The sequence below is a fragment of the Papio anubis genome, chromosome 2 (assembly GCF_008728515.1).
Source record: "Papio anubis isolate 15944 chromosome 2, Panubis1.0, whole genome shotgun sequence".
Taxonomy (NCBI): domain Eukaryota; kingdom Metazoa; phylum Chordata; class Mammalia; order Primates; family Cercopithecidae; genus Papio; species Papio anubis.
The window spans coordinates 192,823,253-192,849,184 of record NC_044977.1 but is presented as its reverse complement, the minus strand read 5'-3'; the positions used below and the strand labels follow the sequence as shown (position 1 = coordinate 192,849,184).

The following is a 25,932-nucleotide window of genomic DNA, read 5'->3' as shown; positions in this document are numbered from 1 at the left end:
CAGGTGCTGGTGTTGTGGGCATCTCCGCGGGTGCACGGGGCAAGAGGAAGGCTGAACCTCGCCTGGGGACTCCTGTGGCAGCAGGGGGGGCACTGGGCCGGTGTGGAGCTAAACACAGAACAGGGGCATGAGCGCCCTCACCAAGACCCCGCCCCACAGCTCGTGCCAGGTCTCCTGCCTCGGGAGGCAAAGGGAGGGGCTGGCACAACAGAATGTGCTGCAGAGGCCCCGGGGCACAGGGGTTGCCCAGCCCCACGGCGGCCTCCTGATCCTCCACCTCCCATCTCCATGTCCCATGGGGCTTCAAGTCAACATTTCCTTTAAATAAAAGAATCTCCCGCCACTCCCACCCCTTGGCCAAATTATAAACCATGAGACTCATCTCAGTCCTAAGAGTGACTGGCCCAAGGCCAATCAGCACATTAGTGGCGTAGTCATCATTCATTTGTCTTTGTGACTCCAGGGACCCCTGGGTATATTCTAGAGGCCTGGGTCCTCCTTTCAACGCCCCTCCAGGGTAGGACCCTCCTCCGCCAAGCTCGGAGCACTCCAGTTTCAGGGTCAGCCCAACCTCAGGGGCCTCCCCCCACACCCTAACGACCTGCAGACACTCCTCTCCCGACACGCACAGACACACAGGCGCACATACGCTTCTTACCTCCTGGGGAGCTGCAGCCTCACCACACCCTGGGGGACCCTCTCCTGGTTGGTAGGTACCCAGAGGTTGGGGCTGGGGGCCAGGGCAGGCTGGGGGGTTGAGAGCAGAGGGGGACATTGGAGGGTGCAGGTTGGGCACGGATGTCCAGTCAGGCCCCACCACTCTCTGCAGCTGGACAGCTTCAGCCATGTACCTGGGGAGCAACAGGCCAGATGCAGGGGCCACTGCCCTCCCTGGTCTGGCTCCCCTGCCCGCCTCAGCTTAGGAAGCACGCAGCCCAGGGCTTGGCTCTACAGGAAGCTGAGGCCTCATCCAGGATGCAGCACCCCTCTACGCCATAACGGGGCAAGAACCCACAGAGCCAAGTAAGTAGGGAGGCCCCAGAGCCCCCAGCGCCCCGGAGAAAACCCCAGAGGAGCAGGCACTGTGAGTGTAAGCGCCCGGGAGCTGTGGAAAGAAGCCGGGGAACCCCCCTCTGCCCCACCCCCAGGGCTCACCAGTTGGGCCTCTGGGTTTTGCCAACTCACTTGGGTCCCAGTGGTGCACAAATTGCTAAATACCAGTTGCTGGCACAGCCCTGGTCGAAGGGGTTGTATCCGTGAAGGTGTCTGCACTGGAGAGGGATGGAGACCGGAAGAAGAGCTCAGAACCAGCAGGAATGGCTGGGCCATCGCCCAGTGGCCCTCCCTGAGCTGGTCAGCTAGCCAGCGCTCAGTCCAGGCAGCAGCAAGCTGGAGGCTGGGAAAATGAGAGCATCCCCCGACCACTGCCCCATCCTCCTCCTCTTGGTCTCCACTGGCCACACGCATCCTCCTGTTACCTCCTTCCAGATACTGAACGTCACTGTCTGGAAGGTCAGTTGAGTGAGGCCCAGTCATATTTCCCTAACCGTGATCACATGGCCCAGGAAAATCTGGGCTAAAAGCCTTGAACACACAATGCGGTAAAGGCCGAGTCCTCCCCTGGGCACTCTTGACCTTGACCAGGTTTTCTCCCTCCTCTCTCCCCTTCACCCACTCACTCTACCCATCAGCCTCACCCCCTCCCGAACTCCCCCTCCTCCCCAGGGCAGGCTGGGCCTCACCTGACTTCAAAAGCCTTCGCTGTCACGTTTTGTCACTGAAAGTGGCCCAGCAGCATCTCTGCCCACCACCAACTCCCCCGTGTCCCATGCCCCCCGCCCCTGCCGCAAAGGCTGAGATTTTCAACACCGTCCTCCACCAAAGGAACCAGGACTCCATGCGAGGACAGCTGGCACTCACTCCAGGAGGAAAACTCTGGATGGCTCCAGAATGCTCACTGTCGCCACTCACTGTCACCACAGGGCAACACGCATCCTCGCACTCTCTGAGATTCTGCCGACTTTAAGGTATTTAAAGCACGTAAAAGCAGCGTATTGGCTGGGTGAGATGGCTCACGCCTATAATCCCTGCACTTTGGGAGACCGAGGCAGATGGATCACTTGAGGTCAGGAGTTGGAGACCATCCTGGCTAACACGGTGAAACCCCGTCTCTACTAAAAATACAAAAAATTAGCCGGGCGAGGTGGCGGACGCCTGTAATCCCAGCCACTGGGGAGGCTGAGGCAGGAGAATCGCTTGAACCCGGGAGGTGGAGTTTGCAGTGAGCCAAGATCATGCCACTGCACTCCAGCCTGGGAGGCAGAGTGACACTCCAGTTCAAAAAAAAAAAAAATAAAAAATAAAAAAGAAACTGGTATTGTAGTAGTCATTTAGAAGACTTTAATTAAATGTATGGAATTTTGGCCAGGCATGGTAATTCACACCTGTAATCCCAGCGTTTTGGGAGGTGGAGAAAGGAGGATCTCTTGAGCCCAGGAGTTCAAGACCGACCTGAGCAACATAGTGAGACTTTCATCTCTAAAAAAATAAAAACAGTTAGGTGGCTGTGGCATGTGCACCTCTAGTCACGGGTGCACTGGGAGCTGGGATGAAGGACCCCTTGAGCCTAGGAGTTCGAGGTTGCAGTGAGCTGTGATTATGCCACTGCACTCCAGCCTGAATGACAGAGTGGGACCCTGTCTCTAGGAAAACTAAAAATATATTGACAGAATTTTAAAATTTGTGTATATATATATATATGTTTTGTTGTTGTTGTTGTTGTTGTTGTTGTTTTTTGAGACAGTCTCGCCCTGTCGCCCAGGCTGGAGTGCAGTGGCGCGATCTCGGCTCATTGCAAGCTCCGCCTCCCAGGCTCACGCCATTCTCCTGCCTCAGCCTCCCCAGTAGCTGAGACTACAGGCGCCCACCACCACGCCCGGCTAATTTTTATATTTTTAGTGGAGATGGGGTTTCACCGTGTTAGTCAGGATAGTCTCGATCTCCCAATCTCGTGATCCGCCTGCCTCGGCCTCCCAAAGTGCTGGGATTACAGGCGTGAGCCACCGCGCCTGGCCTTTTTTTGTTTTGCTTTGTTTTGTTTTTGTTTGTTTGTTTTGAGATGCAGTTTTGCTCCTGTTGCCCAGACTGGAGGGCAATGGTGCGATCTCGGCTCACTGCAAGCTCCACCTTCCAGGTTCAAGTGATTCTCCTTCCTCAGTCTCACAAGTAGCTGGGATTACAGACACCTGTCACCACACCCGGCTAATTTTGGTATTTTTAGTAGAGACAGGGTTTCACCATGTTGGCCAGGTTGCTCTCAAACTCCTGACCTCAGGTGATCCGCCTGCCTCAGTGAGACAGTCTGGCTCTGTTGCCCAGGCTGGAGTGGAGGGATCATAGGTCCTTGCAAACTCAAACTCCTGGGCTCAAGGGATCCTCCCACCTCTATCTCCCAAGTAGCTGAGACTACAGGCATGCATGACTACGCCCAGCCAATTTTTAATTTTTTTGTAGGAATGGGGTCTGGCTATGTTGCCCAGGCTGGTCTTGAACTCCTGGCCTCAAGAGATCTTCCCACCTCAGCCTTTCAAAGGGCTGGGATTACAGGTGTGAGTCACTGTACCCGACATTAGGGAAATAAATTTTGATTAGATGTATATAAGGCATAGAAAATGTTGATTGTATATGAGGCATAGAAAAAAGTTGATTGTATATGAGGCATAGAAAAATGCTTAAAGGAATGATGATCTTTAATAAATTCGTAAGACTGACCAATACTTTTTTTTTTTTTTTTTGAGACAGAGTCTCACTCTGTCACCCAGGCTGGAGTACGGTGGCACGATCTTGGCTCACTGCAACCTCCACCTCCCAGGTTCAAGCGATTTTCCTGCCTCAGCCTCCCGAGTAGCTGGGATTATAGGCGCCCACCACCACGCCCGGCTAATTTTTGTATTTTTAGTAGAGATGGGGTTTCACTGTTGTCGGCCAGGCTGGTCTCGAACTCCTGACCTTGTGACCCACCTGCCTCGGCCTCCCAAAGTGCTGGGATTACAACCGTGAACCACCGTGCCCAGCTAAGACTGACCAATACATTTGTACCTGCCTCTCCCACGAAAGATGCTTTCAGATATGAATGAAACCAACAGCTCTTGGCTGGGCGCAGTGGCTCACACCTGTAATCCCAGCACTTTGGGAGGCCGAGGCGGGTGGATCACTTGAGGCCAGGAGTTCGAGACCAGCCTGGCCAACATGGCAAAACCCCGTCTACTAAAAATGCAAAACTTAGTCGGGCATAGTGGCAGGTGCCTGAAATCCCAACTACTTGGGAGGCTGAGGCATGATAATTGCTTGAACCTAGGAGGTGGAGGTTGCAGTGAGCCGAGATCACGCCACTGCACTCCAGCCTGGGCGACAGAGTGAGACTCTGTCTCAAAAAATATAAAAAGGAAGAAACCAACAGCTCTGAAGCACTCAGCCCCCCTCACTGTCTCCACACCCGGGGCTCCTGCTCCGATTCTGTGTCTAAAACTGCCTGACACTCCGCAGGACCAAAGCCAGAGTGGGCTGCTTCTCGCTCCATCTCCCACCCAACTCCCCTCGCCTCATTCCCCGCCAGGGATCAAGGCTTCCGGCTTCTCTCTCTGTCTCTGCGTCTCTCCCAAAGTGTTATGGATTCTTTTGGTGGTTGGTTCGCTCACTGTTTCAGAAACATTTGGGGTCCTTAAAAATGTTTCAGGGGCTGGGAGTGGCGGCTCATGCCTGTAATCCCAGCACTTTGGATCATTTGAGGTCACAAGTTCAAGACCAGCCTGGCCAACATAGTGAAATCCCGTCTCTACTAAAAATACAAAAATTTTTAGTAGGGTGTGGTGCTGCACGCCTGTAGTTTCAGCTGCTTGGGAGGCTGAGGCAGGAGAATTGCTTGAACCCAGGAGGCGGAGGCTGCAGTGAGCCGAGATGGTGCCATTGCACTCCAGCCGGGACAACAGTGTGAGAGTCAGTCTCAAAAAAAGAAAGAAAAAAGAAAAGTTCCAGGGGCTGGTCTGAAAGCAGTGGTTTATCTCGCCTTTTCAGTAAGTTACAGATCCAATTCCTTGTTCTACTCTTTCCTCGCTGCTCACTACTGCCCTTGTCGTCAAGAAAAAAAAAAAAAAAAAGAAAGTTCCAGGCACTGTGCTGGGAACTGCACACGACATAAACTGGACCAGCCTCAGCCCTCAGGGTGGCGAGGGCACCGCGCGGAGGAGCAGGAACCCAGGCGCCGCCCAGGAGGCCAGAGGCTGAGCCCTGCGGGCCGGGGACAGGCCGCTTCCCGTGCGCTTCCCGTGCAGTTTCAGAAGCTGCTGTGTGCGGTCTGGAGAGAGGCTTCTGAGGCCTGACCACCGGCTTTGGCCGCCGGGTGAGAGCAGGGTCAGTGTGACAGTGAGGACAGCGGCCCGCTGAAGCCGGCCTGGGACAGGGGAGAGTGGAGCACGTGAGCACTGCCAGCTCTGTCAGGAGACTGGGCTGCGGGAGAGCAGCATGGAGCAGGGGGAGGGGAGGCTGGTGATGTTAAGTGAGGGTTTTGCTTTGCTTTTAAGATGAGAGACAGGAGCATGTGTAAATGGTGATGAAAATGAATGGTGCCAGGAGCAGTGGCTCACGCCTGTAATCCCAGCACTTAGGGAGGCCGAGGCGGGTGGATCACCTGAGGTCAGGAGTTCAAGACCAGCCTGGCCAACGTGGTGAAACCCCGTCTCTACTAAAAATACAAAAAATTAGCCAGGCGTGGTGGCTCATGGCTCATGCCTGTAATCCCAGCACTTTGAGAGGCCGGCCATGGTGTAACTCCAGCTACTCGGGAGGCCAAGATCATGCCACTACACTCCAGCCTGAGTGACAGAGAGATGCTCTGTCAAAAAAAAGAAAGAAAGAAGAAAAGAAAGAAAGAAAAGAAAGAGAAGGAAAGAAAGAGAGAGAGAGAGAGAAAGAAAGAAAGAAATTGAATGGTATTAATAGTAGCGACATCTGGAGCAGTCACTTGTACCAGCTGCTACTCTGTGTCTTGAACTCACCCATGCTGCCCATTTTACAGATGGGGAAAGTGGATGCCTAGGTGGCCAAGCAATATTCCCAGGATCTCCCTGCTGGTATGCTGTGGAGTTGTGATGTGAACATGTGTGAACTGGATCCAGAGACCTTGCTATCAACCACAGGCAGAGTTGCAACCCGGGGATGGAGGAAGAAGGGAATGAGATTTGGGGCATGTGAAAAAGGCCTGAGGTGGGTGCTGCGGGCCGCAGGAAGGAGCCCCGCCTGGTGAATCGCAGGCCACGTTAAGGTCCCTGGAGGCTGGAGAGCCTGGGGACCTGCAGTCTTAGCTACTTGGGAGGCTGAGGTGGGAGGATCACTTGAATCTGGGAGGTGGAGGTTGCAGTGAGCCAAGATCGAGCCACTGCACTCCATCCTGGGTGACAGAGTGACATTCCGTCTCAAACGAACAAACAAAAAAACCACATTCAATTACCATATGACCCCTTTAAGTATTTACCCCAAAGAAATGAAAACTTACGTTCACATGCCTGTACACCAGTGTTTATAGCAGCTTTATTTATTATAATCTCCCAAACTAGAAATAATACAAACATCTTCAGTTGGTAAATGGATAATCTATTGAACATCCACACAATGCAATACCGTACAGCAATCAAAAGGAATAAACGACTGATATGAGCAACAACGTGAATGAATCTCGAATGTATGTGCTGAGTGAAAGAAGCCAGACTCACAAGCCAACAATTCCATTTATTCTGGAAAAGGAAAAATGATAAGGACAGAAGACAGATCAGTGGTTGCCAAGAGCTGCAGGTAGGGGGAGAAATCGACTACAAAAGACCATGATCTCTGATTTTCTGGTGTGATGGACCTGTCCTAAATATTGATTACGGTGGTGATCTCTGATTTTCTGGGGTGATGGACCTGTCCTAAATATTGATTATGGTGGTGGCTGCAGGACTGTATCCATTTGTCAGAACTCATAGCTGTACACTAGAAAAGGGTATTACATAGGTAGATTATTGTTCAATAAAATACTTTTTGTTTTGGTTTGGTTTTTGTTCATTTGTTTGTTTGTTTGTTTTGAGACAGAGTCTGGTTCTGTCTCCCAGGCTGGAGTGCAGTGGCATAATCTCAGCTCACTGCAACTTCTGCCTCCCGGGTTCAAGAGATTCTCTGCCTCTGCCTCCAAGTAGGTGGGATTACAGGCACAAGCCACCACGCCCGCTTAATTTTTGCATTTTTTGTAGAGACGGTTTCACCATGTTGGCCAGGCTGGTCTCGAACTCCTGGCCTGGCCTCAAGTGATCCACCCACCTTGGCCTCCCAAAGTACTGGGATTGCAGGTATGAGCCACGCACCCGTCCAATAAACTTGGCTTTTAAGAAATCCTACCCTGGCTCTTGTACCATGATTTCATCATCAAGCCTAAATTCACCTGACTTTCTGGGGGGTTTTTGTTTGTTTGTTTTTGTTTTTTTTGAGACAGTCTCGATCTGTCACGTAGGCTGGAGTGCAATAGCACAATCTCGGCTCACTGCAACTTCTGCTTCCCAGGTTCAAGCGATTCTTGTGCCTCAGCCCCCTGAGTAGCTGGGACTACAGGCATGCCCCACCACACCTGGCTAATGTTTGTATTTTTAGTGGAGACAGGGTTTCGCCATGTTGGCCAGGCTGGTCTCGAACTCCCAACCTCAGGTCATCTGCCCACCTCGGCCTCCCAAAGTGTTGGGATTACAGGCATAAGCCACCGCACCCAGCCTGGGCTTTTTTTTTTAAGACAGGGTCTTTCTCTATTGCCCAGGCTAGAGTGCAGCGGTGCAATCACAGCTCGCTGACTGCAGCCTCCATCTCCTGGGCTCAAGCCATCCTCCCACTTCAGCCTCTGGAGTAGCTGGGACTATAGGCATATGCCATCACGCCTGGATAATTTTAAAATTTTTTGTAGAGATGAAGTTTCGTTATGTTGCCCAGGCTGGTTTCAAACTCCTGGGTTCAAGTGATCCTCCTGCCTCAGTCTCCCAAAGCGCTGGGATTACAGACATGAGCCACGGGGCCCAGCCTGGACCTTTCTAATGGGGCCAAAGGAAGCAGTTGACTCGGTTGCCCACACCACCTTCTGCCCAATTAGAATTGTTTCCTCTCCATCCTACCAACGTTCCACAGACTTCAGGCTTCCCTGAGTTTTTGCAAAGGTGTGCCCCTCACCTGCAATGCCCTCCGCTCTGTCTTCTGTCTCTCCTGAACCCCTAAGCTGCACGTCCTACCCTACCATGGGGTCCTCCCCGAACCCTCAGTGCCTGAGTCTGCGCCACACAGCTCAGGACCGGCCCTCTCCGAGTGTTCGTGGGCCTCTGGTGGGTGTTACTCCCATTTCAGGTTCCTCATCAACACAGTGTGGAACGTAGCCTCACTCCCCTCTATTCCCATCGCTCAAACAATCCAAACCGCCTAGCACACAGTAGGCTCCCAGGAGGGGCAATGACCACCGAGCTCGCGGAGGAGGCGAGATTGGAGCCTCTTAAGAGCTGGGTCTAGAGGGAGCTAACGAGGCGCCATCGGGGGTGGGGGTCGGGCTACCAGGCCAAGGGCAGTGGAGAAAGCGCGGGAAGCGCGGAGGTCCCGGAGGTGCCAGCTGACTCCCCACGGCCCCGCGTACCTTGGCCTTGTAGGTGCGGTCGGCCGAGCTCACGGACACGGCCTGGGTCAGCAGCAGGATGGACAGCGGCACCAGGAAGCCCGCGGCGGGCACAGCCACCACGATGCTGCCCGGGTTAAGGATCGGAGCTGCGGGACCCCCCACGCTTGGCCCCGCCCCTCGGCCCGACTCCGCCCCGAGCCCCGCCCCCGGACGCCCACCCACCCACCCAGTCCCCTGGTTCCACCCTCGTCCCGCCCACCCCGCGAAAGCCCGACTCCGCCCCGCTGTCCCCGCCCGTCCAGATCTGCGGTCCGCCTTGAGCACCCGCCCATGACCCCGCCAGATTCCTTTTTCTTTCTCTTCTTTTCTTTTCTTCTTTTGAGGCACAATCACAGCTCACTGCAGCCTCGACCTCCCTCCCCGGTTCAAGCGATCCTCCCGCCTCGGCCTCCCGAGCAGCCGGGACTATAGGCACGTGCCACCACGCTCGGCTACTTTTTCTGTTTGTTTGTAGAGACGGGGTCTGCGTCGCCCAGGCTGGTCTGGGACACGGGCTGACGCGATCCTCCCGCCTCGGCCTCCCAAAGTGCCGGAACTACAGGCGTGAGCCGCCGCGCCCCACCCGCTGGAGGCTTAACGCCCCGCCCCTTCTCCTAGCCCCGCCCATCCCCGGCCCCACCCACCTCACCTCGTCCCGGACTGGTCCTCCCAGGCGGCTTCTCCCTCTGGCCCCGCCCCCATAGCCCCGCCCTCCTTGGCTGTCCCCGCCTCCTCCCTCTCCTTCCCCACGTGGGCGGATACGCCACGGCCTTGTCCGTGGAGAAGGGTAGGTGGGTCGTGCGCACCAGGAAGATGAGACAGGTGACCAGCAGGGCGCCTGAGTAGAGGCACAGGGACAGGACGAGCAGCATGAAGAAGCGGAAGTTGCGGTGACCGATGCAGTTGTTGACCCACTTGCAGTGGTGGTCAAAGTCCTGGGCGACAGGGAGAGGGCCAGGCTTGAGGACTTCCCCTCCGGCCCAACTTCCATCACCCCAAATCCCGAGGCCTTCCCCCTGCCCTCTAGGCCACCTGCCCTTGGCCCATGCACTGGCTTCCACCTGCAGGGAGAAACTGGGCCACAGAATGCCTCGTGCTGGCATTTCCCTCGTTAGAGCACAGTTGGGTCTCTGTGGTAGAAAAGTCACCTGTCGGAAGACCTTTAGAGAAAAGGCTGGCCTGGCCTTCTGTGAGACGCACCCTGCTGGAACTTTGGGCAGAACGGAAACCAGCTCTGGGCCTCCACTTTCTCATCCATTCCATGAAGATGACAGTAACACCCTGGCCCAGCCAGCCTCCTGCACTTGGAAACCTGTGCAGGCCGTGCTCACGAGGGGGACGGTCACTCAGAGCCGGTAGACCCTCCACCTTGGACACCCAGGCGAGGACAGGCAAGGCCTTCCAGACCAGGCGGGCAGCCAGCCTGAGGGGCTTGGGTATCTCATGTTAGCAAGCCCAGGGGTGGGACAGAGGGCTGCCTCTCCTCCCCTGGCCTGACCCAGCCCAGGACAGATGTGGATGGCCTGTACATGTCAGCACCTCTGCAGGCAATGGGCAGCCTCCCAGGACAGGTGCAGGCGGGAAGCACATGAGTGACCAAGCGTGGCTGGGAGGTACTGTCACCCTTGGCCGTTAGCGGTCCTGAAAGGCAGCTTCACGCCCAGCCCCAGCCCCTGTATGAGGGAGGCTCCTGGTCCCAGCCAGATGTGGGGCGACGGCTGGTGGACAGGTAGAGGGGCTCTCACCTCCACACAGATGTTGCACCAGGGGCAGTGGTAGGTCCGGGGCGGGCGGTGGAAGCAGCACTGTGGGCACCACTGCAGGCGGAAGGCCCCGTGGTTCACCCACACCACGTGCACTGTCAAGGGGCCCTGCTCAGCGGAGCCTGGCGTGGGAAGAGGATGGGGCACAGCAGAAGGCCCTGCGGTCACTCCGAGGCATCACGGGGCACGAGGAAGGGTGGGGACGAGGTGGGCAGGGGAACCCCTGCCCCTGAGCAAGCTGTCCAAGCTCAGAGAGGATGGCAAAGGGAAGACGGGTTTCCAGCCAGGAGAGTTTTGTATGAAACTCAGGCGTTTGGAACAGTCAGTGCTGCTCTAAGTGGCATTGTGTAGTGAAGGGAGGAAGTACAAACAGTGGTTTGGAAGAGCCCACTGACTTCTGGCCCTGGCCTGCCCAGTCCTCGCATCTGAGGCAACTGGGAAAACGCAACAATTCTCTTTTTCTACACCGTGGTGGCCTAAGAAGTGAGGTAGGGCCAGGCACAGTGGCTCACACCTGTAATCCCAGCACTTTGGGAGGCCGAGGTGGGCTGTTCACGAGGTCAGGAGTTTGAGACCAGCCTGGCCAATATGGTGAAACCCCCGTCTCTACTAAAATTACAAAAAATTAGCTGGGCGTGGTAGCATGCTCCTGTAATCCCAGCTACTCGGGAGGCTGAGGCAGAAGAATCGCTTGAACCTGAGAGGCAGAGGTTGCAGTGAGCTGAGATCGCGCCACTGCACTCCAGCCTGGGCAGCAGAGCGAGACTCTAGCTCAAACAAAAAGAAAAGGAAAGACAGAAAGAAAGAAGAAAGGAAGGGGAGGGGAGGGGAGGGAAGGGAAGGGAAGGGAAGGGAAGGGAAGGGAAGGAGCTAGGGCCACAGTAATGAAGACGTGGGGTGAAGGGGTCCAGAGGCTGGAGGAGGGGCGGTAGGAAGAGCAGTTTAGGAATCCCCTGCAGGTTCCCAGCCCTTGGGGTGCCACCTCCTTTTCCCAGGGCGCTGATGCCTCACCTTGATGTAAGATGCCAGGGTCTGAGAAGTTGAGTGAAACGAGACTGAAGAAGGTGAGAGCAAAGAGGGGGCCTGTGATGACGGGAAAGACCCACTCCCCGTTCTGAGCCAGCCACCTGCAACTGAGACCAGAGGCAGGCTCGGTCCCGAGCAGGGGCAGCCCAGCCACCTGCAACTGAGACCAGAGGCAGGCTCGGTCCCGAGCAGGGGCAGCCCAAAGCCCCCCACCCAGGGCCTGGCTTACTCAGGTCAGGACCCACAGACCTTAAAGCCAGATCTAAAAATCCAGGCTCCAAATACCCAGGCAGACTCATAATGGCTCCACCAAATGTCACCAGCACGACCAGCCACCCAAAGCTCCCAAAATGCACAGGCACCCTTGACCTCTGTGCCTTAGCACATCGGTTCCCTAGACCAGAATATCCCCCTTTCTCTGATTCTCCCCCACCGTCTTCTGCACTCCCCTGCCTCCATCCTATCATATTCTGTTTCCCTGGCTGTCTCTTTGTAGGAAACCTAACGCCTTGCCTGGGAAACTCACGGGAATGCGAAGAAGAGGCCACTGAAAAAGACCAGCAGCACCACATTGAAGGCAGCAAACAGGCTGGAGAGGACCCAGGGACGTGGGACCAGAGGCAGGGGATAGAGCTCCTTCACCTGGGGCGTGGCATCCATTAAGAGTGTCATGGTTGGGCCTCCTGCGCCTCCAGGGGAGGTCAGAGCCACCAGGCTTCCTCCCCCAGCCCAGCTTCCAGAGCTCCATGGCCACAGCGGCCTCAGAGCCACAGCCCAGGATGAAAGGAAAGAAGCTCCAGTGTGACATCACAGAGGCTGGGGGCCTTCAGCAGAACTGTCTGCGGTTTTCTGTGGCTGCCTCCGGTGACAGGCACTTCCAACAGCAAACCCCACCCCTACACGTGCTGGGGAACCGAGAGGCCCTGCCCCTGACAGGCTGATGTTTTTGGAGAAAATATGACCTTGGAGAAACACATAGGAAGAAAGTTGGTCATTTTCAGCCGGGCGTTGTAATCCTTGTAATCCCAGCACTTTGGGAGGCCGAGGCGGGTGGATCACTTGAGGTCAGGAGTTCGAGACCAGCCTGGCCAACATGGTGAAACTCCGTCTCTACTAAAAATAGAAAACTAGCCAGGAGTGGTGATGCCCGCCTGTAGTCCCAGCTACTCGGGAGGCTGAGGCAGGAGAATCACTTGAACCTAGAAGGTGGACGTTGCAGTGAGCCAAGATCGTGCCATTGCACTCCAGCTTGGGCGACAGAGTCAACTCCATCTCAAATAAAAAAAAAAAAAAAGAAAAGAAAGAAAGAAAGTTGCTAGGTTTTTTTGTTGGGTTCTTTTTTGTTTGTTTTGTTTTGGTTGTTTTTGAGACACAGTTTCACTCTTGTTGCCCAGGCTGGAGTGCAGTGGCGCGATCTCAGCTCACCGCAACCTCTGCCTCCTGTGTTCAAGCGATTCTCCTGCCTCAGCCTCCCGAGTAGCTGGGATTATAGGCATGCGCCACCATGCCTGGCTAATTTTGTATTTTGTGGTAGAGACGGGGTTTGTCATGTTGGTCAGGCTGGTCTCGAACTCCTGACCTCAGGTGATCCACCCGCCTCGGCCTCCCAAAGTGCTGGGATTACAGGCGTGAGCCGTATCAAACTTCTTTTATAAAAGGCCTCAAAAAGAAGAAACTGAGGCAGACATTTAAAAATAAATAGGCATTCATTCACTCCAAGAAAAGTAACAAGCAAGGCAAAAGTTCAAAAGAAAACGAGTTTCCCTCTGCCAAGCACGCTCACTTCAAGCACAGTTATAAGAGAACGCTGTCCAGAAAGCCAAGGCCGAAAAAATACGCTGCAGACACCCGTCCCCTCCAGACCAAAGCTGAAGAAGAAAAAAGAAAGACAAATTCTTTTACTGTCACTCCTTTCCCAGGTTACTTAAGCATGATTATGTTTTACAAATGTCTGGATTTAGCCAGTTCTTGTTTTTCTTTCAGTGCAGCTACAAAGCCACCGGCTATGCGAGGCCACAAGTGATGCTATAGATTATGTGACCTAGCATATGATTAACCACCTTTATTTTATTTATCGTAAGTCTGCTTGTAAAATCCCTGCTCTGTCTTTGTTTACTGTTCAGCTTCTTAGATGCGAATCCACTAAGCCAGTGCGTACCTAAAATAAACAATCCTCTTCTTCTCCATATCAGCCTTGCCAGTCCTCAGTTTCCTGCAACATCTCTACTAAAAATACAAAAATTAGCCAGGCGAGCTGGCAGGCACCTGTAATCCCAGCTACTCGGGAGGCTGAGGCACGAGAATCGCTTGAACCTGGGAGGTGGAGGTTGCAGTGAGATCTCACCATTGCACTCCAGCCTAGGAAACAAGAGCGAAACTCCGTCTCAAAAACACAAAAAAAGAAAAGATTATGCGAAATGGAAGAAGCTCAGCACGAAAAGCCACATATTGTTCCACTTACATGAAATATCCAGAGTCGCCAAATCCATTGAGATCAAAAGCAGATTTGCAGCTGCCAGGGTGTGGGAGGAGGGGGAACTGGAAGATACGAGGGTGGTTGGTGGTGGTTGTTGTTGTCTTGAGACTGAGTCTCACTCTGTCACCCAGGCTGGAGTGCAGTGGCACCATCTTAGCTCACTGCAACCTCTGCCTCCCAGGTTCAAGCAATTCTCTTGCCTCAGCCTCCTGAGTAACTGGGATTACAGGCACCCGCCACCATGCCCAGCTATTTTTTTTTTTTTTTTTTTTTGTATTTTTAGTAGAGATGGGGTTTTGCCAGATTGGCCAGCCTGGTCTCGAACTCCTGACCTCAGGTGATCCACCCACCTCAGCCTCCCAAAGTGCTGGGATTACAGCTGTGAGCCACTGCACTCGGCCTAATTTTTGTATTTTTAAGAGATGGAGTTTCGCCACGTTGGTCAGGCTGGTCTCGAATTCCTGACCTTAAGTGAGCCACCTGCCTTGGCCTCCCAAAGTGCTGGGACTACAGGTGTGAGCCACTGCACCCAGCCTCTTTTTTGATTTTTCAAAACTGACCCTCACATTAAGGAAACCAAAACTTAAGTGATAACTGAAGTGAGCCTGTTACTGACCACAGGTTCTTTAGGTTCCAATAAAAATTGGCACGAGGCCAAGCAAATTTCCCAGATGAGGCTTTATTAGGGGCTTTCGTTCCACCCCGGGGGAGACAGCACTGCAGGCAGAGTTCTCCGGCTGGCCCCCCAGAGGAGCGCATTGTGGTGTCTTGGGCCTGAGGAGGGCGACATGGGTAATTCAGGAGGTAGGTGAGCGTTCCTGCAGGAGTGGCGTGCAGAATGCACAGGGATAAGGAGTCGCGGTAACACGTACATCGCAGGATCAGAACACGACGAGCAAGCCTCTCCCTGGCAGAGGCTTTTGTTCTTGTTTTTGTTTTTTTTCTGTCGCCCAGGCTGGAGTCCAGTGGCACCATCTCGGCTCACTGCAACCTCCGCTTCCCAGGTTCAAGCGATTCTCCTGCCTCAGCCTCCCGAGTAGCTGGGATTACAGGCGCCTGCCACCACACCCAGCTAATGTTTGTATTTTTAGTATATACGGAGTTTCACCTTGTTGGCCAGGCTGGTCTCAAATGCCTGACCTCAGGTGATCCATCCGCTTCGGCCTCCCAAAGTGCTGGGATTACAGGTGTGAGCTCCCACGCCGGGACAGAGATTTTGGTCTTGTAATGAGGCCAAGGGTAAAGATGGTCGTTCTTCTGGTTTTGTGCACACAGAGGCAATGGGGTTCACTCCCTGAAGCATAAGATTTAAAGCGGGATGCTGCCTATCTGCATTTTTTCAAGGTCCTGTGATCAGTGGATACGGCATTTTGCAAAAGATTTATAGTGAAATGCTGCTTATCTTAATTTTTTCACTGTCCTGTGATGAGCAGGTAAGAAAAAAAAGAAAGAAAAAGGGTGGGGGGAGGAACGCACTAGTGGGGTTGGGAGCCAAGTCCGTCCTCTGTCTCAGTAAGTGTCAGATGATGCTCTCATATAATTTCATGGGGAAAAAATAGGCCAAAGAAGGGGAAATCAGAAGGATTTATTCTTCATGGTTCTAAAAAATCAGTTTCTGACAGCTGGCAGGCCTCAACTGCCAAGAGAAGACCCTGGCGCCACAGCTCGTCCTCTCTGACCAAGCCTTAGCTGGGGACGGGCCGGCCTCCAGGCAGGGCCTCCCACTGGTTGGATCCTGGGCCACACTGTACAGAAGACAGCCCCCTGGAGACCTTGGGTGAGGCAGAAGCCCCCTCCCCTCACGGACGCCCTGCCGGTCTCTCCTGGGGTGCCCGGCGGGGAAGCACTAGTCTCAGTCCAACCTCCGTCCCTCTGGCTCCCTCCTGCCCTTCCACCTTTCCCGCCATTCCCCACTGTGTCCTGAAGTTGAAGTTTCTAAGAACATCCCCAGCGCCCTGTTGTCAGCTCTGGGAAGTCTAAAGTTCAGGGCTTTGGGTAATTAAACCCAAGGCCTCCAGTGGGCTCAGGGTAAATGACCTGGCGAACGTTCCTGGAGAGATGCTGGGAGGAAGCTGAGTCAGTCCGTGTCTTTGTCAGGGTGGGGCTGAGGCCAGTGACCCTCTGGGGGTCAGGGACCTTGGCGGCCTCTTCCTTCCCTGATCTCCACCTTAGAGGCAGCTGGCCCCTGAGACGCCGGCCTCACGACATTGTCCTGTCCCAGGAACTGGACTTTGGGAGGAGGAGAAACTGGAGGAGGACCCAGCTTGACTCTTGGGAGAGACTTTGAGGCGTTTGGGGACAGGAGTGGGGAGTCCTCCGGGTACCCCCTCAGGGACCGCTTCCCTGCTTGTATGGCCTCACCAGCCTGGCACAGGGAGCCCCTTCTCCCTTCCCAGAATTGACACTCTGCACCCTCCTCTGGGCCCTCTTCTCACTTCCTACTATCACCACCAGGCCCCAACACAGCCCCTCCCCCAGACCCTTTTGGCCGCTCTCCACACCCCATGGCTTTCTGTCCAACCTGGTTTCTTAACCTCTCTGGACCTCAGCCTCCTTATCTGTAAAATGGGAATAAGGATACTACTTCCCTTGTAATGCAGTGGTAAAGTCTAAATGAGTGAAGGAACACACTGCGTGTCCTGCGGCCCCTGGCACCCCAGACATGCTGACGGATGCTGGCTGCTGCTGCTCTGGGTTTATGCTTTCATCAATATGCAACCAAATTCTTTTTTTGGGGGTAGTCTCGCTCTGTCGCCAGACTGGAGTGCAGTGACGGATCTCAGCTGCACAAAAGCTCTGCTTGCACTCCCGGGTTCTTCTCCTGCCTCCAGCCTCGAGTAGCTGGGACTACAGGCTACCACCTAAGCCATTCTAGTTTTACACAGCCATTTTTAGTAGAGGCGGGGTTTCACCCGGGTTAGCCAGGATGGTCTCGATCTCTGATCCTGCGTGATCCGCCCGCCGGCCTCCCAAAGTGCTGGGATTACAGGCTTGAGCCACCGCGCCCGGCTATGCAACCAAATTCTAAGGAACCCTTTGTATGTGTCAGCTTCGGTGCCAGGAACCTAGAGGTACCAGCGTACCACAGTACAAGATGCTGTGTCTGCCTTCAAAGAGATTTCAATCTGTTTGGAGAGAGAGAAGAGGGAAGCTATCAACCAATAAAATTGTTTGCAAGCCTATAATTCAGCAGGTTTTCAAGACCTGTCAAAATGCCCAGCAATCTCACTCTGCAACTCTGACTCCCAGGCACAGCCTCCCCTCGGCTGCATCTCCCGGCCCCGCGTGCGGCTGGCTGAGCCCATCGTCCCGATGTGATGAACTGGGGTGTGGGAACCCACACCGGCCTCATCTGGCTTTTCCAGCCTGTCCTCCCTTCCGCACATCAGGCGGACGGCGCCAAACACAGCCGAGGACTCAGCCTGAGTCTCCCCACTGCGGAGCCGGAGCCTGAGTTCCAGCAGGTTCTCCAGGGGCATCTGACCGGGGAGCACCGCGGTGAGGAGTCAGGACGTCGTCCCCGCCCCCACCCGGGGCAGGAGCTCTGTGGCGAGCCCACCCCACCCCAGAGCGTTCCTGGAAGGGCAGGGTGGACTCCACAAAACTCCTATAGGATGGGCCGGGCCAGGGGCAAGGGGTGGCCAAAGGCGCCTGTCCAGGAGGTGGGAGGGACCAGCCTGGGGGCAGGGATGAGTCAGGCACAGGGAACCTCGCCAGCCTCGAGGATCAAATTCCTCCAGGGTGAACTCTGAGATAGAAAAGTTGGCCCAGGAAGCTCAAGGAGGGACAGCGGCAGAGGGGAAGACTCTGGAACTCCGCTGGCCCCCGCCCGGCCCCGGGCCCACACCTGCCGCCCCGCCTGCCCGTCTCCCCCGCGGTGCCTGCGGGATTGCTGGAGAGAAAGCGGCATGGAGCCGTGCAGGACCCAGATAAAGCTTGACCCCAGGTAAGTGAGGGCGGCGGGCCCTGGGCCAGTTGCTAGGCAGCGGCGGCGCCTGTCCCCCTCCTGTCCTCTCTCCCTCCCAGAGCCCTTTGGCTGCCGCACTCAGAATGAGACAGGACTCAAAATGGTCTGGCTGTTCCTAGGTCCTCAGGGACAACGTGGGTTTGGGCCAGGGTGTGACACTTCAGGGCCTTGGCCTTGCCCCCCACCGTGGGGAGAGAAAGATCCCAGAGCAGGGGCTGTGGAGGGCATTCCCAGAGGAAGTGGCAGCGCCCCTCAGTAGCAGGGGGCCGTCCCTCTGCAAGGACTCACCCTTCCTCTGGGATCCTGCTCTTCCTCTCTGGTCAGTGGTCAGTCCCTGGGCTGCAGCCCGACCAGCATGGAGAGAATCCACGGTGGGCTCTTCAGGCACTGCAGCCAGGCACGCCCCAGCTGGGTGGCAGCTTGTCTTACTCCCCTGCCTGGGCCAGTTCTCCACTCCCTCTAAGAAAACGGCCCTGAGGCCGGGCACCTGTAATCCCAGCACTTTGGGAGGCTGAGGCAGGAGTCCAGGAGTTCAGGCCCAGTTCCAGTTTGAGTCCAGGAGTTCGAGACTAGTGTCTGAGCAACATGGCGAAATCCTGTCTCTACCAAAAATATACAAAATTAGTTGGGTGTGGTGGCGTGCACCTGTAGTCCCAGCTTCCTCCCTGGGGACGGGGGCTGAATAGATCACTTGAGCCCGGGAGGTCAAGGCTGCTTGTGGGAGCCAAGACACCACTGCACTCCAGCCTGGGCAACAGAGCAAGACCCTGTCTCAAAAAGAAAAAAAAAGAAAAGAAGGAAGGAAGGAAGGAAAGGAGGGAGGGAGGGAGGGAGGGAAGAGAGAGAGAAAGAGACCCTGAGGGCAACAGACAAAGTCCTGTGCTCAGGAGTGGTTGAGGGTCCAGCATGCAGCCCTCCCCCTTCCCCCAGCCCCCACGGTTCTGAGCACAGGCTGGTGTCTCGCCAGATACACAGCAGATCTTCTGGAGGTGCTGAAGACCAATTACGGCATCCCCTCCGCCTGCTTCTCCCATCCACCCACAGCAGCCCAGCTCCTGAGAGGTGAGTGGGGACCCTCGCCAGAGGGAACTGAGAGGAGGGAAACCAGGATTGCTGAGTGGAGCTGGGGAGAGGCGGCCCTGAGCTGGTCCACCTGGGCAGCTGGGAAGAATAACTGGCCCGCTGTCGTCATCGTGGTTAAGGCCTTGGAGAAGGGCAATGCCTCAAGGAGTCAGGGGTCAAAAGGGCAGCACGAGAGCCTGGCTCTGGAGAGCAACCCTCATGTTGGGCCTCCACAAACCTGGCCCCAAAGCTCATTCACACTGGGGCACTGCGACCTGGGGCGCTTTTTCAGACCCCAGCGCCATCTGGGGACTCCAGGTGGTGCCCAAGTGGTCCAGGCCCCATCGGGTCTCCTGGAGGCCTGCACGGCATCCGCCCTGGATGCATGGCATTCTAGAGGGTGGTTACTGGGGGTGACGCGCTTCACAGAGGTGAACCAGCTGGATTTGTTTTACGATCCAGCCTCCTTTCTGAAAAGGATCCAGGCTTTTCTGAAAACCCTTCTCCTCACTGGGGCATTCTGTTGTTGGGTGTGTGTGTGTTTGTGGGTATTTGCCTCATTCCACCCCGGAGCTTTCAGGTAGACAGATGTGTTTATTGTAGTGGAGTAACTGGTTTGCAATAATAAGTCACACTTTTCCACTGAAGGGGAGGGTGTGGGGATCCCCGAGACTAGCTCAAGTTCAGTTGTTGGAAGAATTCCTTGACTGGAAATTTTACCTTTGCATTTTGTCACAGTTTCCTGAAAATAACTTGGGGGTGCTCCTGGTCGTCTATCTACCGCTTTGATCCCCTGGATCCCACCCATTCTTTCACTTTAAGAAAAAACAAGTAATTGTTGCAGAGGTCCCTGTTTTGCAGCCTCCCTTTTGCAAGAAGCACTTTTTCGAATAAAACAATAATTAAAAAAAAAAATAGGTGAACCTGCAAAAGTGTCCTCTCAGTGTTGGCCAACAAGATTCTGTTACTGAATTACTTTTCAAAGTGAAAGGCATTGGGCTGGGCGCGGTGGCTCACGCCTGTAATCCCAGCACTTTGGGAGGCTGAGGTGGGCGGATCACTTGAAGCCAGAAGTTTGAGACCCGCCTGGCCAACATGGTGAAAACCCTGTCTCTACTACTAAAAATACAAAAGTTAGCCGAGCATGGTAGAGTAAACCTGTAATCCCAGCTACTCGGGAGGCTGAGGTAGGAGAATCTCTTGAACCCGGGAGGTGGAGGTTGCAGTGAGCTGAGATTGCACCACTGCACTCCAGCCTGAGTGACAGAGCGAGACTCCGTCTCAGGAAAAAAAAAAAAATAGTGAAAGGCATCTGCCAGGCGCAGTGGGTTCCCACCTGTGATCCCAGCACTTTGGGAGGCCGAGGTGAGCTGATCACCTGAGGTCAGGAGTTCGAGACCAGCCTGGCCAACATGGTGAAACCCCCGTCTCTACTAAAAATACAGAAATTAGCTGGGCGTGGTGGCGGGCACCTGTAAGTCCCAGCTACTCAGGAGGCTGAGGCAGGAGAGTCACTTGAACTCGGGAGATGGAGGTTGCAGTGAGCCGACATCATGCCATTGCACTCCAGCCTGGGTGACAGTGAGTGAGACTACGTCCCAAAAAGAAAAAAAAAAGAAAAAAGAAAAGAAAAAGGAAGTGAAAGGCATAGGATGGGGCTCCGCTTATTCCCTGGACACCAAAAACATTGAGAATCATGGCCCAAGCATGCTTAGAGAAAATGTGGCTCACGCCTGCATTTTATTTTGTTTTCCTGCTGCATATTGACTACCTGTGAAATGTTGGCTAGAAGTCTATGTCTCTGTAGCACATTTAATGCATTTCCCAGGCAACAGGAAGCTCTCAGTTTGCATTCCGACGCAGATGTGGGCGTGTCCTTGGGCTGTGTATGGCTTCATTTCAGATTATCTGAACCAGAGCGGCTGCCAACTGCCAGAGTGTCCGGAGATGCCTGGTGGCCACTCTGTGGTTTGCGCAGCAGGCGGCTGCTACATCCAGTTCCAGGAACCTCCTGTTCCGAGTGCAGCTGGCGGTACAAGCCTTCCCTTACACAGCAGCTCTCCCCGCAGGGAACACTTGGCAGTGTCCGGAGACTGTTCCCGTGCCACACTGGAAGGTGCTTCTGGCACCTCATGGTCAGAGGCCAGGAAAGCTGCTAAACTCCTACAGTACACAGGAAGAGCCCCCACAAAAAAGATTATTCGGGCCAAAGTGTCAACAGCGCTCAGGTTGAGAAACCTTGTCTCACACAATGAAAAGGTTCTCACATTGCTTTCCTTCAAAATGTGCAAATAGGAACCCCAAGGCTGCTCAGAACAGGCCATGCTGACTCTGCTAGTCCAGCAAGCCTTGCTGCAGGCAGAGTGGGGAGGATTTGGCCAGCGGCCCTCCCTCCGGGACAGGGAAGCTGAGAGGATGAGTCGGGGGTGCCCCAGGCCCAGGGGAGTGAGGCCTGGCAGGATTCAAGGATCCTGGTGGAAGAACCGGGGACAATTGAGAGGGCTCGGCAGGTGAGGTGAGGCCTGATGCCTGCTGGGCTGGCAGAGGAGCTGTACTTTATCCCACAGAGAGAAGGAGCTGCTGAGGGCTCTGAGACTGGGAGTGGCTGGATGAAAGCAGTGCTTCACGGCCATTAATTAGTAATCAGGATGGACAGCAGAGGAAGAGCCTTAAGAAGCAGGGACATGGCCGGGCGCGGTGGCTCGTGCCTGTAATCCCAGCACTTTGGGAGACTGACGCGGGTGGATCATTTGAGGTTGAGTTCAAGATCAGCCTGGCCAAGATGGTGAAACCTCATCTCTACTGAAAATACAAAAATTAGCCAGGCGAGGTGGCGGGTGCCTGTAGTCCCAGTTACTCGGGAGGCTGAGGCAGAAGAATTGCTTGAACCCGGGAGGCGGAGGTTGCAGTGAGCTGAGATCATGCCACTGCACTCCAGCCTGGGCGACAGAACAAGACACCATCTCAGCAACAGCAGGAAATAGGCAGGGATGCAAATGAGAGGTTGTTGCCCTGGCCCGGCATGCGGGAAAACAGTCTGAGGCAGGGCAGCGGCAGGGAAAGAAGAGGAAGTGTGGCAAACAGGCAATTCAAAGAAAGAGCAGGCAATCTGGTAAAGACCTAGGTGTGCAAGTGCTAGTTCTGGGCAATGGCGATGGCACCGACAGAGAAGGAAGACGTGCCTCTGGGAGGATGTGGCAAAACCTCCTCACTTCATTCGTAAACTCTGTTGTTCCTTTTTTTTTTTTTTTTTTTTTTTTTGAGACAGGGTCTCGCTCTGTCACCCAGGCTGGAGGGCAGTGGTGCGAGCTTGGCTCACCCCAACCCTCCACCTGCTGGGCTCAGGTAATCCTCCCACCTCAGCCTCCCAAGTAGCTGGGACCACAGGCACTTGCCACCAAGCCCGGCTAATTTTTGTGGTTTTTTTGTAGAGATGGAGTTTCTCCGTGTTACCCAGGCTGGTCTCGAACTTAAAATTAAATGCTAAGAAAACTATTTCAGGCCAGTCATGGTGGGCCATGCTGCAACCCCGGGAGGTCGAGGTTGCAGTGAGCTATGATTGTACCACCAGCCTCAGCCTTCGCAACAGACCGAAACCCTGTCTCAATTTAAAAAATAAAAATAAAGAGGGAGAGAGAGAAAGCTATTATTCTGGAAGAACCATTGAATCAATTTTTTTTTTTTTTTTTTTTGAGATGGAGTCTCGCTCTGTCGCCCAGGCTGGAGTGCAGTGGCCGGATCTCAGCTCACTGCAAGCTCCGCCTCCTGGGTTTACGCCATTCTCCTGCCTCAGCCTCCCAAGCAGCTGGGACTACAGGTGCCCGCCACCACGCCCGGCCAGTTTTTTGTATTTTTTAGTAGAGACGGGGTTTCACTGTGTTAGCCAGGATGGTCTCGATCCCCTGACCTCGTGATCCGCCTGTCTCGGCCTCCCAAAGTGCTGGGATTACAGGCTTGAGCCACCGCGCCCAGCCAATTTTTTTTTTTTAATCACGGCTCACTGCAGCTCAATCTCTGGGCTCAAGTGATCCTCCCACCTCATCCTCTCGAGTAGCTGGGACTGTAGGCACACACCGCCATGCCTGGGCTAACTATTAATTTTTGTAGAGACACAGTCTCATTTTGTTGCCCAGGCTGATCTCAAACTGCCCAGCTCAAGCAATCCTCCTGCCTCAGCCTCCTAAAGTGCTGGGATTACAGGTGTGAACCACTGTGCCCAGCCTTAAAGCTACTTTTTATTGAACAAATACTACACGCCAGGTGCTTTGCTAAGAAGCTTAAGGAGAGGATAAGTAACTGTCTATGGTCATAGAGCTATTGGTAAGTGGCATTTTACTTTGAACTCAAGTGTCTGACTCCAACACCCCATACTGTGCTCCTAACCTCCTGGAAGCAGATACGCAATCATGGAAATAATTTTTGGTTAGAAAGCGGGGATTACAGGTGATTATTCTTTTTTCAAATTTTTATTTAATGTTCCTGTTTTCATTCTTTTAAAAAGTAATCTTTGTTATTCTAGAGACAGTGGGAAATTTAATAGTTGCTGTAAGTATGATTATAGTCAAAATGGTCAGCCAGACAAGCATTTCCCAAAGTCTCAGAAACTTAACCCCACGGAGTCCTTCCTGGAAACAGAGTTCTGTAGGAAGCTAAGTTTTGTGACCAGGCGCGGTGGCCCACGCCTGTAATCCCAGCACTGTGGGAGGCCAAGGCGGGTGGATCACGTGAGGTCAGGAGTTCGAGACCAGCCTGGCCAACTGGTGAACCCCTATCTCTACTTAAAATACAAAAATTAGCTGGGCATGGTGGTGGTTACCTGTAATCCCAGCTACTTGGGAGGCGGAGGCAGGAGAATTGCTTGAATCCACGAGGCGGAGGTGGCAGTGAGCTGAGATCACACCACTGCACCCCAGCCTGGCGACAGAGTGAGACTCCGTCTCAAAAAAAAAGTTAAGTTTTGTAAAAGGTGCATTCTAGACCCTCCTTTTGGAAATTCACAATGTAAATTAGCAGATTAAAAATCTCATTATGCTCTGCGGGAATCATCATATTTAACTTCAATGCATTTCCAAAAATTCTTCAGCCGTGGAATACTTTTGTCCCATAGTATCCATTCAGATGCACTTTGGGGGAAATTGAGTTCAACCAGAAAAGAAGAGGTCATCTCCTGCCATCTCCTAAGACGACGGTTTGATGGGCAGGCCCAGTATCGGACTATGGATGCTAAGGAACTTTTCCTTTCCTAATTAGAGTACCAAAGGCGACAGTTAGAAGACACTGCAAAGCCTTTTGTGTTGAACAGTCAGAATCTGCCCCACCCTCACCTTCATAAATGGAACAGCCCCCCCAGGTTGCCTTGAAAATCTCTCCCACATCCACGAGTACACACACCTGGAGTCACTGTGTGTCATGGTTAATAGGAGTGTGGGCTTTCCCTGTGCTTCAACCTCCGCTCCTTCACTTCCAGGTCGTGTGACCCTGGGCGAGGTGCTTCCTTCTCTGAGCCTCGTTTCCTGAAAAAGTCTATAAAATGGGGATGATGACAGGAATTCTCACAGGCTATTGCTTTCATTCGACAAATAGTTACAGAGCAGTTACTGCTCCAGGCGTTTGAGAACAGCACAAGCTTGACAAGGTCCCTGCCTCCGTGGAGTTTGCACCACAAGGTGGAGAGCCGGCAATAAGCGAGTAAACAGCTATGTAAATACAAACAGCCCTGATGTGGGCGGACGGAGGACGAAACGTCACCGCAACGGAGGTTTTCACGGAGCAGGGGGCAGTTAGGGAAATGAGGACTGGGAAAGACTGGGTTGGTGGGCGTGTGAAGGGCCGTTTTTACACTCTCCAAGGGCTGATGAGCACACGGGGCTGGCGTAAGAGAGGCTCTAGCAATGGCCCTGCTTTCCCAACCATGGAACGTTGGTTTTGGAAAACCACCTGCATTAATTTTGGCTTTTTCCTGTCTGGACTTTGCCTATTGTCTGAATTTTTTTTTAATTAAACATTTCTATTATAAAAATCATTCAGGTTTAGTTTAACAAAAAAAGAAAATACGGAACAGTAAAAAGAGAAAAAAGCATCTACAGTCTCACCCAGAGACAGGCACGGCAAATATCTTAGTGTAATTTCCTTTTTTTTTTTTTTTGAGACAGAGTCTGGCTCTGTCACCCAGGCTGGAGTGCAGTGGTGTGATCTCAGCTCACTGCAACCTCCACCTCCCAGTTCAAGCAATTCTTCTGCCTCAGCCTCTCAGAGTAGCTGGGATTACAGGCGCCCGCCACCACGCCTGGCTAATTTTGTATTTTTGGTAGAGATGGGGTTCCACCAGGTTGGCCAGGCTGGTCTTGAACTCCTGACCTCAGGTGATCCACCCACCTCGGCCTCCCAAAGTGCTGAGATTACAGGGCATGAGCCCTGTAATCCTGGCCCTTTCTCTACGCTTTTATTTAACGTTTGTAGAAATCATATTATCCCTATAATTTTATGTTCTGTTTTTGTAAACATGACACAAAATAAATTTTTCACATCATTGTATATTTGGAAAAATACGTTCTTTTCCAAAAAAGGTTTATTTTTGTTATAAGATACATATTCATTATAGAATAATTGGAAAAGAAAGACACTAGGGATTTTCACACACGGAGAAAAGGCCGTGTGAGGACACAGTAGAAACATGGGTGTCGGCCGGGCGTGGAGGCTCACACCTGTGATCCCAGTTAGCAATGGGCTTTCTCTGTGATGGTTTATTAGTTAATGTTTAGGCCGGGCACGGAGGCTCACACCTGTGATCGCAGCACTTTGGGAGGCCGAGGCGGGCAGACCAGTTGAGGTCAGGAGATCAAGACCAGCCTGGCCAACGTGGCGAAAACTGTCTCCACTAGCTGGGCAGGTGCCTGTAGTCCCAGCTACTTGCAAGGCTGAGGCA

General features: G+C 53.7%; 2 protein-coding genes and 1 long non-coding RNA gene across 3 annotated transcripts in view; 1 reads left to right on the top strand and 2 right to left on the bottom strand.

Moving 5' to 3' along the window:
* Positions 1-4: 4 nt before the first annotated feature.
* Positions 5-12,290, bottom strand: ZDHHC19 (zinc finger DHHC-type palmitoyltransferase 19). The gene is given in 9 exon segments (XM_009202051.4): positions 5-108; positions 659-752; positions 755-851; positions 1,186-1,271; positions 8,693-8,798; positions 9,476-9,648; positions 10,459-10,598; positions 11,488-11,609; positions 12,029-12,290. Coding segments are annotated over 8 exon segments (945 nt in total). The 5' UTR covers positions 12,175-12,290; the 3' UTR covers positions 5-108; positions 659-677.
* Positions 12,291-17,700: 5,410 nt separating this feature from the next.
* SLC51A (solute carrier family 51 alpha subunit) overlaps positions 17,701-25,932 on the top strand; it is an 11,601-nt gene continuing 3,369 nt past the window's right edge. The window contains exons 1-3 of the mRNA XM_031662936.1: positions 17,701-17,924; positions 18,913-19,587; positions 20,925-21,039. Coding sequence (XP_031518796.1) covers positions 17,887-17,924; positions 18,913-19,587; positions 20,925-21,039 — 828 coding nt within the window. The 5' untranslated portion in view covers positions 17,701-17,886. The remainder of the gene's footprint in view (positions 17,925-18,912; positions 19,588-20,924; positions 21,040-25,932) is intronic.
* Positions 20,719-25,201, bottom strand: LOC110742684. The gene is made up of 2 exons (XR_002520667.1): positions 24,399-25,201; positions 20,719-21,170 (listed from the first exon to the last, which is right to left on the bottom strand). It is a non-coding gene; the product is annotated as an uncharacterized LOC110742684 (long non-coding RNA).